The 11,840-nt window shown below is 41.8% G+C and overlaps 2 protein-coding genes across 5 annotated transcripts in view; both read right to left on the bottom strand.

Annotated features, from left to right (window-relative positions):
- Positions 1–1,274: 1,274 nt before the first annotated feature.
- On the bottom strand, positions 1,275–4,693 carry plac8l1 (PLAC8 like 1). 4 transcript variants are annotated; one of them, XM_066646685.1, is made up of 4 exons: positions 4,648–4,693; positions 4,250–4,469; positions 3,832–3,968; positions 1,275–2,020 (listed from the first exon to the last, which is right to left on the bottom strand). In XM_066646685.1, the coding sequence occupies exons 2-4, from the start codon at positions 4,440–4,442 to the stop codon at positions 1,889–1,891; spliced, it is 462 nt and encodes a 153-aa protein (XP_066502782.1). In that variant the 5' UTR covers positions 4,443–4,469; positions 4,648–4,693; the 3' UTR covers positions 1,275–1,888. The 4 variants fall into 4 exon arrangements, with proteins under 4 accessions (XP_066502782.1, XP_066502778.1, XP_066502781.1 ...); XM_066646681.1 differs by having other exon boundaries at positions 4,574–4,670; XM_066646684.1 differs by having other exon boundaries at positions 4,298–4,469; positions 4,574–4,670.
- A 630-nt stretch (positions 4,694–5,323) lies between these two features.
- The window catches only part of lars1b (leucyl-tRNA synthetase 1b), a 29,778-nt gene continuing 23,261 nt past the window's right edge, over positions 5,324–11,840 (bottom strand). The window contains exons 28-32 of the mRNA XM_066645253.1: positions 10,689–10,799; positions 9,904–10,008; positions 8,109–8,204; positions 7,326–7,458; positions 5,324–6,323 (exon numbers count right to left, since the gene is read on the bottom strand). Of these exons, the coding sequence (XP_066501350.1) occupies positions 6,118–6,323; positions 7,326–7,458; positions 8,109–8,204; positions 9,904–10,008; positions 10,689–10,799 (651 nt within the window). The 3' untranslated portion in view covers positions 5,324–6,117. The remainder of the gene's footprint in view (positions 6,324–7,325; positions 7,459–8,108; positions 8,205–9,903; positions 10,009–10,688; positions 10,800–11,840) is intronic.

Here is an 11,840-nt window from a genome sequence, read left to right as displayed (position 1 = left end):
AAGAAGCCAACTTAGTAGTTTATTCTCCAGCTTGCGGCTTTGTGTCACCTTAACTGGTGCAGCAGGAAACCTGTAACCGCTTCACTGAACGAAACGGGGTTGTGATTGAGTGAATAGAGGCAGCATTTAAGGTGGTAACGACATTTTGAAAAAATGTCGTTTGAAAGTTGATATTTCCCTTTTTTTTTAAGGTGGAAAGGAATAGTAAGTAACTTTAAGCGTTTGTAAGCATTCAATTTTTTTTAGTTTTCTGCTTTGGTTCGTTCATACTCTGGTGCTGCGAAGCTTTTAAAGTTGTGGAAAGTCCAACGGCCCACGACCCCGCTCCACATCCCGACCTAGAAATATATTCCCGTGTCTGTGGATACTATTACTAACTGTTTAAGTTAGGGTGACCAGACGTCCTCTTTTACCCGGACATGTCCTCTTTTTTAGACTTTAAAAAAATGTCCGGGAGCTTACATAGAATTTCGAGAAGTTTCGTTCAAAAACTGGTCCCGCCCTCCCCTACTCCGATTGGTTCGCTTGAGTGAGAAGGGGGCGTGGTGAAGTAGCCTAAAATCTTCTGATTGGACGGTCTGACTGTAGAGCTACCGTTATTGGTCGATAACCTTCCCTGTAAACATTTAATTGGTCAGTCTGCACGTCAGTAGTCGTCCACAGAATTGAGAATTTTAACACCCCTATTCCTATAGGCAAAATGGAGGGAGGGGGCTAAGGGGTGAAATGGGGTTCAACCTAATTTACCATATCTTGATGCAAGGGAGAGATGTGGGCCTGCCTTTACTAACATCCAGGGATTTGTGTATACTGAGTATATATGGTGGTCTGGCTCTGCTGGACTGTCTGTGAGGAGTTTGCTGTTTTCCTTTTGTGTCTATGTGAGTGCCCTCCCGCAGTCCCAACACATGATAGCAGGTGGACAGGCTGTGCAAAAGTGCCCACAGAAGTGAGTGTAGTGTCAGGGTGTTTGTGTGATGCCCTGGATATGGTGCGTTTCTGCTTAGTTCCCCATCAATCTTGGTAGGTTCTGGCCACACTGTGACCCTGAACAGGATGAAGCAGATAGAGGACGAATGATTGACGGTATTTTAAAGATGGCCATGACCAAAAACTAATAAAGGCAAGACCTTAGTCAAGGATATACCAGAGTAATTCAACACTTAATGTCAGTTGTGTTTGCTTGACAGCTGTGTTCCAGAAAGGCAAATAAATACAGGCATGTTCTATGTTATAAACCCAGTGTAAATGTTAAGTTATTTTATTTTGTTCAATAAGAAGTTGTAGTTTTATATGAATTACAATGTTGGAGGTACAGCTGGAATTTCTCTCGTTCCCCCCAAACAATTCAGGGCCTGAGGTAGGAAATCAACCCCACGCTATTACACCAACTCCTCCATGCTTCACAACTGGGATGCTGTCTTGTGGTTTCCTCAACAGACACTTTCTTGAAAACTCTTATTCTACACATTTTATGCAAATTCATACAAAGAAAATTGCAGAGATTTCAGAAGCTTTCTTAAAACTGAAAATAAAGTGTAAACAGTAAATGATCATTTAAAACAAATGAATCTATTTCACAAACCAACTTTAGAAAAGGCCATTTGTATCAAAATCTAAATTTAAATAAAAAAAGAATCCTGCCCAAACATTTTCCTTGGGGAAGTTTTCTGACAATACACCTAGAAAACATAAAATATATATAAACAAATACCTTATGCTTATAGTTACCCTTCCATCCATCCATCCATCCATACTACTGAAATGCCAAAGACATCAATATTTAACCAATAAGTATTGGCAGGTCTCTACAAAATCCCCTCAGTTTTTAAAAGTGATATATACCTCTCTGTCTCTCAGACACACACACTACCATTTGCTTTCTCTCTCAGGAGCACTCCAGTGCTGTAGAAACAGTGTATATCTGACTCTTCAGCCTCCTCTTCATCTCTCGGATCATCTGACAAAGAGCCAAAGGGTAGCAGAAGTATACTGTGGCCCAGTCCTCGCACACATTACCCTACAGATAGAGGGTGTACAAACACACAGAGGTTATATAAGGTATTTCAGACCATGAAAAACCATTACTAAAGGCCATGTCTTACCCTTCTCTTGGGCATGCAGTGGTTATTCAATATACAGCAACTTGATACAAGAAACTAGAAATTATAGGCCAGATCTAATACCAATAGCATGTTAGCAAAGGGTTCAAACCCTTTCTGCCAACTTCACTATTCAGCTGATCCCAAAGGCACTAACTGGCCTGGTGCAGATGCTCTAGAGTGTCCGGTTTTACTGGCAATCCTTTTCTATCAAGATTATATAAGCTGTGTGTGCAAAATTGAAAGCCTGTGTCAGCAGTGGGTGCACCTTAAAGTACAAGCCGGCTCTGGACACTGTTGAGGATAGTTTTTCCAATTGCAACCGCAGCTTTGAAATCTGTATGTGGGCAGTGTTCGTATTGTGAAGTGAAACAGTGCCAGACCATCTATCAGGTATATTATATATATACACAGTTTACAGAGCTATCTTTCTGGTACTGAAGACATCAAAATTTGGTGAATAATTATTCAGTCAACAATAGAGAGTTGCTATAACAACAGACTCAGTCCTGTCAGGAAAAAAAAGAAAAAAATATATCCTGTACTGGCATATTGTTGTTCGGTAAAGGTACAGACAATGGTATTGTCCCTTCAGAGATACAACAGTTGTCTTTAAGTCCAGGTGTGTACTTTGAAGGCTTGTTATCACTGCTACTAGCTGCTGCTGCTGTCAACAGAGGAAGCACGTTATCATTGCTGCTGCTTGGCAGTTAGGTACTTGCTAACATTGTTGCTACCTGCTGCCAACGTCAACCGAGGGAACCCGTTATCATCGGCTCTGCTCAGTAGCTAGTGGCCTGCTTTCACTGCTGCTAGTTCTACTATTGTCAACCAAGGGAGCTCGTCTCCTCCAAATTATAAATCTGGTGTTGGAGTTTAGGAAAATCTAATTAAAATATCTACAGTTAAAGTCTTCAGCCTTGCAAGTGGGTAGCACTGTGTTACAGAAGGTGACCTGGCTAGTGGGTAGACCTGGTAAGGACTGAAATAGGAGACAAAAAGTTCACAAACTCACCCCTTTATTTTCACACATCCTGTCTACGACAATCTGTCTACCAACATGTGTTGTCGGACTGTGGGGGGAAACCAGAGCACCCGGAGGAAACCCACACAGACACAGGGAGAACAGACCAAAGTCCTTACAATGTCTCAAGGCTGGGATTGAACCTATGACACTGAGAAATTTGAACTGTGTGGCAGTAACACCATCTGCAACGCCACTGTGCTGCCACAGAACATAAAACTTTGACTTCATTTTAAACGTTTATTACTATTATTTTATTACTTATATAGTAGTAAAATGTAAACGTATGGTAAATGAGTACCTTTGGATTGGGTTACAGCAATTATTTAAATTTTATAGTATTTTTTAATGTCATTTAGATAATCATTAATGTGCATCATAACTTTCTAAAGTAACTTTTATTTACTTTCACAACCCTGACACTAGGCTCAAGGACCCCTCTGTAACTCCATAAGTTGTAAGTCCATATGTAAGTCCATATTGTTTTTAAACTCTATTTCTCAGTCTTTCTGCATCACTGAATTTATAGCCGACATTGTGATCTGGAGAACGTATCTGTGATATTTTCAAAGTTCAGTACCATGGGCAGGCTTTTGGATTGGTTCATTCATGCATAGATTTGTAATTTCCCTTTGCTTCTCTCACAGATTGTTTTTTGCTTTTTTTTAAATGAATAAACTATTCTCTTCATCCGTGAATACTGACCCTGATTTTGAAACGTTCTCTGATGGCAACTCGCATAGCAAATGTGGAGCCAGGTAACAGTGGCAGACACAGGCACTCTCCATACTGATGAGCCAAACTCAGATCCAAACAGCAAGGTAAAAATGCACCCATCAAACCTGTGGGAAAGCAGTAAAAGTGGACAGTCAAAGCAAAGTGATTGTGTTTTATGAGCGATGGACCCATCTTAGTAATATACAGCACTATGAAAAAGTGATCAATGTCTATTAGCCATACACTGAATCATGGGCTTTTCCTTTAAATGTCCATTTCACAAACATTAACCCGTTCTCTAAAACTGAAATGAGCTAGTACTGTATTAAGTCTGTCACATCTATTTACCACAACCTGCTTTTCTTACACACAAACACACAAGGCAAATTCGAACAACTCCCCTTACAGGCGCTGCTGTCACTGCACACTTCAAAAAGCCCCGTGCTCCAGTCACCTCCTGTCTGCGTGATGGTGGTCACCGTCGTGGTGGTCACACCAAGGCCTGGCTGAGTCAGCACTGGAAGTTCCAGCTCATCATTGTGTGGTGACCAACTCCCTGCTCCATTGCCTCGCGTTCCACGTCCACCCGAGTCTTCCATGAGGGGCTCAGACGACAGAAGAGGTAGCTGTTGCATGGTTAAAGCACAGAGATACACACACAACTCTGTCACATTCAGTGCGCTTTCAAGGAGCCAACGGTAGCAGCCACGTACGAGCGTATACTCCTGACCTGAATGTTTTGACAGTGTTTTGACAACATTACCCTCCGCACGAGTGATGGCTCCTGATAGGGGGAACACTTACATCATGGCGGCAGCTGAGGCGTCAGCGCGTAACAAATTCCTCGGGCTGACAGGGGGCTGAGGGAGAAGACAAGGGTGAGCTACTTCAGATAGCTGCCAGGCTAAGGAGCTGAAAAAGCCAGCTGTTCTGGACTGATAAGAGTCCAGCCTCCTCCGAGTAGCTAATACACAGGCACGCTCGCACTCAACTTAGAGTGAAGAAATACACAATGGAGAAGTTGTACACCTTCTGTAGAAAGAGGACGTCCAGTTCATAAGTCCAAAGCCAATTAAGACACACAAAAGGCAGGATACATACACACGTTGCGTGGCTAAACACAATAAGTAAATTGGCATTCAGAAACAGCACGCAGTGGGCCTCCCAAACTTACACAACTGGCATTCATTCACACAAACAAAACCACCAGTGCCACAATACATACACTCAACAATGAATCCGATACTGTACCTCCTTTGTCTGAAGCTACAGTACAGCCCTCTGGAGGTTGACGTCTCACCTCATATCCTACTCCTGCAAGTCCAATGCACATTAAACTGATTACATCCTCTGCCCCTGAACCTGCTGCGGGTTTGCCTGCAAGAAATACAAGCTTTCACTGGGTTATTCCACAGAGGTTTACTAATAAGGTGGGTTTAAAAATAAATAAATAAAATACCACAAGCTTTTTAAAGATTCCTTTGTTTATTTTATAACATTCCATTCATCCTCTACATTAATCTCTAATTGTGAAAAATGATGCTTAGGAAACAACACAAAGGGGAAATATTCCTTATTTAACAGCTTTACAGTCAAACAGATAAAAACAGACTCACCATTTGTGTTTACAGTCTTAAGTACTATTCAGATGGGATTGGTTTTACATGGACAAGTAGAAAACAGTAATTTTACCACAGGATATTTAACATCTCTGAACAGTATAAACAGCAGAGAGGAGTGGCTGCTCATGCCAGAAAATGTTAGGATTCCTGCCTTGCGCCCAGTGATTCCGGGTAGGTTCTGGACACCGTTAAATGCAAAAGAAATCTTTGTATGCAACATTTGTTTCATGATTTAATGTGTGAAGTCATTGAGTTGAGGTGATACAACTCTAACTGACTTCATCTGAGACAGAAAATACAAATCAACACTTCTGAGTATCTTCATATTGTGAAAACAGAATGGGAAAACTTTTCACCGTACACTGGGTTAATACATCCTGGGGTTCCTGTTATAGTATCAGTAAACATCTGAGTACACATAATCTTTACTTGACATTATGTGGTAAAACTCAAACATCCTCTCCATTTAAAACTAATCCCATAAGCGTACCCAATACCTTTCTGGGCTGTTTTAGGTTAACCCCAAACCAGCAATATTACATTTTCTAAATGGCTATTAGAAGAAACTTCAGAAAGAAATGACCAGTCGACGGAGTAGAAGCTGTAGAAACTGTGATGGTTGCTTTTCTCCTTTATGAAGGTGTCCCAAGTCTTATTGGACCAGGTAGATAAGAGTGTCTCCAATCTCCAACTTGAGGCCGTTGTCACTCAAATGGACCTGCTTGTCCTCTAGGTTTATGTGGAAGACAGACTTGTCCGAGATGGGGAGCTTGCCCTGCTCTTCTTTTCCCAAAACCGGCACTCGACGGGGGCCATGCACTGGGTCTTCAAAGCGCATGAGTTTTACTTTGGACAGGTCTAAACAAGAAGAGTGCAGGAGTTAGAAGCTGTACACAAGACCAGAGATTGCCAATTAAAGCAACATGTAGCAATATGTGGAATCTATGGGTTGCAGTCATGTGATGGCATGGGTGCCATATTGGGGGCTGATGGTCTGGTTTCAGAACAGAGCATTAATGGAAATGGATGGCAAATATGGATATCATACACAGCTCCCTCCCTGTGCTGGAGAGAGTCTCACAGCACTCAGAAGCACAGAAGAATACCGTCTCTACATCAGGGGTAAAATATACCACAGTCTTGAATAATTAGTATGTTAGACTCTAAGATATTTCTCTGCTACTGGGACAATATGTGTGTGAGTTATTTAAGCACAGATAATATACAAGCTTTAGTATTTGTGTTATTTCACTCGGGGCTGTTTTTGTGTGTAAACGACTACAAGCATAATCAACGTATTCTTTTGTCTCAGTGTTTTACAGTGTAACAGACCCTTGGAGGAAATTGATTCATCACAACTGTCTGTCTAAATTATCTCCTTCTTTGGATGAGAATTAAGCCAAGACTGATCCCCAAATCTGGCGCCCCCTCCAGGGTGTGTTCCCGCCTTGCGCCCAATGATTCCGGGTGGGCTCCGGACTCACCACAACCCTGAACTGGATAAGCGGTTACAGATAACGAATGAATGAAATGAATGATCCCCAAATGTCTACCTACACCTTATTTTAATTTAGCGCACTGTCTGGGTGCAGTGTTTTTTGTTTTATTTTTATCTGTGATGTAGACTATGTAGGGAGTATGTGCACATTTGGGACACAGCCTGAGCTCCTCTCTACTGAATGACAGACTGAGATCTGTTAATAAAAGTGTTCTGTGTAATGAGTCGGTATCCAATATGGCGGCCACTCTACACATTGACGTCAGCCGTGACACATGGATAAACACGGGTAGGTTATTAATTATTTTAACGGAATTTAAAACTCCAAATCAGTGAAAGGATTTTAGTTCACAAAGCCTTGCCTTTAATGCCCCTGTTGGTTTTGGATAATCTGCGGATGACGCTGTCCTTGCTATCTCCCTCGCGGATGTCAAGCCGTGTAGAGAACAGGCCGTTGGATGGCTGAGGGTTCACCAGGGAAACTGACACTCCAGGCTATGGGAACAGAGGGAAATAACTGGGTTTAATGATCTATAATGGTACCCTCAATCATTTACATAATTAGCTCTAATGCAAAAGAAAGGCTTCTGAAAGAATGAAGTTAGAATATAGGCAAAGGGTGGACACAATGAAGAACTGCTCCATTACTAGCACTTGCAGCATACTGCCCTTGTTGGCATAGGCACACATTTTCCTGAAGATTATTAACCAAGTTGCAGAGTGATTCTATTATATTTTCAAGCATTCAAAAAGGACCTCAGGGCAATAATTATGCAAACTATTCTGTTGAATATGTTTTCTGTTCTTTTCCTGATGCAGAAAGATGCCAAACTAATACTAAAATGGCCAATCTGTGTACAAGTCAAATCAGTGAATAGAGGAGTATGACTTTAGATAACATTAATTAGCTGCATTTTCCAGTGTGTAAAAAAAAGACCATAACCCTTGCATTGACTCATAACGCACTTTTGCGTCTGAATGACAACTCGTGTCCCACCAGCATTAACGATGCAGAGAACGCAGCTAAAATTAGACTGCCTTTCTCACTGTGTGCAGAGGAAGGCTGATCAGCCATTAAAAAGAAACGACGAAACAATAGATGAGGCCTGTTTTGTGTGGGTGGGTGGTTGTCGTAACAGTCTTACCTCTGATCTGAAGACACAGAACGGTTTCCCTGGGCAACAGTCCTCCTTTACTTTTTCGTCAGCCTCGGAGGCAAACAGCACGTCTATCTGATCCAGCTACAGTCAGAAACAGAGGGAGTGTTAAAACATGACAAATTACTTAAACACACTCTTTTGCAGCCTGTACATCAGCTGATTATATCAGTGGGAGTAATTCTTTAAGCCTAATGAACAATCATGGACATATTATACCGCCTTTTCCACAACGGAACACAATTCTAGGGTCTTAATGAATTGCTTGCGACATGCTTTGGTCAAAATACCACAAGGATCCAGCCCCACAGCAGCGTTTTCCTACTGTTTGTACAGTCTTCTTCAGAACAGCCTGTTTCAGCAACTGTGCCCGGTTGCGTAAAACACCCTGGTTGGAAAATTTCCCTTAGGTTTGCACTTAAGGCATTATTTTCTTTAACACACTTAACTTATGTTCCCTTAAGTATTAACAAAACTAAAAACCTAAAGCATTTTTGTTGAACCGGGGACTCTTCACCCTGACCTGAGTGCACAGCAGCCAGGAGCAGAAGCTCTGGTTTTCAGCCATTTCTGGTCAGTTCTCTTTATTCGTCTTCGTTTTCCACTCAGTGCTCTAATCGTCCGCGCACCTGGTGTTTGTTTTGCTCTGTTTAATCACATATTTGCACTGGCAAAAGCCTGTGAGCGCCAGAGTACTGTTGTTTTAAAGCTACAGGCAATATGTTAAACCAGTTATACCAAAAATGGCCTGTTGATGATACACAATACATGGTCATAGTGGCATGATCTCATCTAACAGATTTTTAGAATATAAAGCAATCAAAAAAGATCATTTCAGTATGAATTTGCACTTCAGTCATTCAATATGTTTTTCTAGGGCGGCACCTTGGCGCAGCGGGTAGGTGTCGCAGTCACACAGCTCCAGGGACCTGGAGGTTGTGGGTTCGACTCCCGTTCCGGGTGACTGTCTGCGAGGAGTGTGGTGTGTTCTCCCTGTGTCTGCGTGGGTTTCCTCCCACAATCGAAAAACACATGTTGGTAGGTGGATTGGCAACTCAAAAGTGTCCGTAGGTGTGAGTGTGTGAGTGAATGTGTGTGTTGCCCTATGAAGGACTGGCGCCCCCTCCAGGGTGTATTCCAGCCTTGCGCCCAATGTTTCCAGGTAGGCTCTGGACCCACTACGACCCTGAACTTGATAAGCACTTACAGATAATGGATGGATGGATATATTTTGAGCTTTAAATGTAGTTATACTTGCAGAAGGAATATTTCAAGAATAAAAAACCCAAATATCACAAAATAAGTTTGTGTCTATAATTAACACATTATTTTCAGTGCATATTACTGATTATTATTTAAAATTATATAGTTATATTTACAATGATTACAGGGTGGGACAAAACACCATCTTTCCCATCCTTCCTGATATTTCCGCCCTGCTCTCACATAAAAGCAGGTCTAGCTCTGTGATTGGAGAGACTCACAGGTTGGAGCGGGACAACTCTAAAATCTCTGTACTATAAGCAAGAAGCAGTGCAAAATCAGAATGACTTGTTTTGAGCCTTTTTTAGACTTAGGTGGCTAACAAAACATTGACTGGGCGGTCTTGTTTCGTGGTTTGTGGGTTGGTGGGCACAAAGATCCCGAAATAAACATGGATATGTACTGACAAAATTAATTTGTATATGTCCACTTTAACCAGCCTTTTGCTTGACACAATTTGCGGTGCAGTATTTGATTGGTCCAAATATTGTCTACACTGCACAGCTGTTCCCGTGCCCACCTCCAGAGAGTTGGTCAGATAAACAATATTCTCCAGCAGAACTGCTCGCTCATCAAACTCCAGCTCCAGGTCCAAGACCCTTGGCCCATTCTTTTCCAGGTTGTCCTAAAAAATACAAACGAAGTTAGTAGCATGTTACTGCAATATTTATTATTTTTTTTTAAATGGTGCGATTACATTTCACACCATGAAGCAGGCTAAACCCCAGCTACAAGTACACTACTGTTCCTGTGACAGAATCTGCAACCGCTTCCTCCATATTCTTAGAAAGCAGTACCTTCAGCACCGTCTGTAGAAAACACTGGATATTGCATTTGGAAAGGCCTATGTATAAATAAATGAGCGGCAAGCTAACAGCAACATGTAAAGAATTGGGAAGTCATTACTAACTAGAATCTACTTACAATCTGGAATTAGGGGGTTAAAAATCACTCATTTTGCTGCACTGACACTGACATCATGTTGGTGTGTGTTGCGCTGGTATGAGTGGGTCAGACACAGCAGTGCTGCTGGGCTTTTTGGCCTACTTACAGGCCACAGTTCACTATTGGATGGAGATTACTGCAATATCACTTCAGTACTAAATATGAGGCACCATCCAAACAATACCTGCTCTATGGTGGATCTCTGGGGTCCTGACCATTGAACAACAAGGTGAAAGGGGGTTAGCAAAGTATACAGAGAAACCGATGGACTAGAGTCTGTCCTCTATGGTAAGTGGAGCTGATAATATGGGTGGTGAATGCATAAACATTCAAAATTCAACGTTCAGACGCTGCTCCTACCTTGATCATGGCTACAAACGGCATCGCCCGCTTCATGTACTTCTTCAGTTCTGGCATGGCCCCCAGATCCATAGCAATGACCTTGTTGTCAGGCAGAGTTCCGTTGTTGTTCTAAGGAGACAAAGAAAATGCTGTCATACACAGAATAAAACTCAAGTGGGACAACTTCACTCATCACAGAGGAGGTGCCATTTGCTGGACTGTTCCAAACAGAACTGAATGCTGATTTCTTGATGATGAGGAGAAATCATTCGCCAACCCAATGGGGGAACGAGGAAAAATAAATATATCACAGTTTGAGTGCGCTCTGGTTTTTTCCCCTTCTTCATCCTCGTATACTTTTCACCAGTGTCTTGTTTATTCTCTTGTCTATTAGTGGTAGTTGTGCTTTTTCTTACTGGTATAGTCCATTTTTAAGGGGGTGTATGAATGTGTCGCGTCAAGCCAAAGATGTGCGAGGCTGAGAAAAAAAGCAGTGGTGTTTTGGTCTGTATTTTGCCAGTGTGCCAATGTCCAGTCAGCAAGAGAGAGACGGAGAGAGGTGGGCATGGGTAATGAGCCATAACCCCCTATAAAAATTAGTTGCTGTTATTGTATTCCTTTAGCTGCCATCTTTCTCAAAAATTAAACTACACTCTTTTTTTACGCATTATGTTTTGGAAAACCAGCATTATTGTTGTTGTGCACCCAAATCCCTACCTAAAGATGCCATTGTAGTAACACAACAAATACATCTATGATTATTACATTACTATGATGATTTCAAATCAATTGAGCTTGGAAAATTGATTGATATTTGATGTGACTAGCATTACAAGTTAGTCAACAAGCAACATTTTGTTTGTTGCACAGATAACAATCTTAGCGCCTCCAGCAGAAAAAAAACAGTTATGTTCCAGTGAATGTAATCATTACACTTCAAAGAATCCACTTTTAGCATCACAGTGTGCTCAGCATTATGATGCACTGCTGATTGATTGCTCTAAGCGGACAGAAAGAGGTCTGCCTTCAGTTCCAATTCAGGATAAGAGAGCCACTCCCACACTTCACTTCCCCACTTGGCCTTGGGAGGATACCTGCTGCCATGTTAAAAAGGCAGATAGCTGCTATCAGCAGACCCTCAAACCCTCTGTTTCATCCAAGGATGGCACC

The sequence above is a fragment of the Hoplias malabaricus genome, chromosome 15 (genome assembly GCF_029633855.1).
Source record: "Hoplias malabaricus isolate fHopMal1 chromosome 15, fHopMal1.hap1, whole genome shotgun sequence".
In the NCBI taxonomy this organism is placed as follows: Eukaryota; Metazoa; Chordata; class Actinopteri; order Characiformes; family Erythrinidae; genus Hoplias; species Hoplias malabaricus.
The sequence above is the reverse complement of the archived record's forward strand: the minus strand, read 5'-3'. Positions and strand labels throughout refer to the sequence as shown.

Excerpts from the sequence above, each read along its gene's own strand:
- plac8l1 (XM_066646681.1), bottom strand. The coding sequence starts at position 4,603 with ATGTTGTCAAAACACTGTCAAAACATTCAG. Across the intron at positions 4,470-4,573 it reads AACACTGTCAAAACATTCAG|CTACCTCTTCTGTCGTCTGA; the intron begins GTCAGGAGTATA and ends ACCATGCAACAG. Across the intron at positions 2,021-3,831 it reads GAGAACGTTTCAAAATCAGG|GGTAATGTGTGCGAGGACTG; the intron begins GTCAGTATTCAC and ends CTCTATCTGTAG.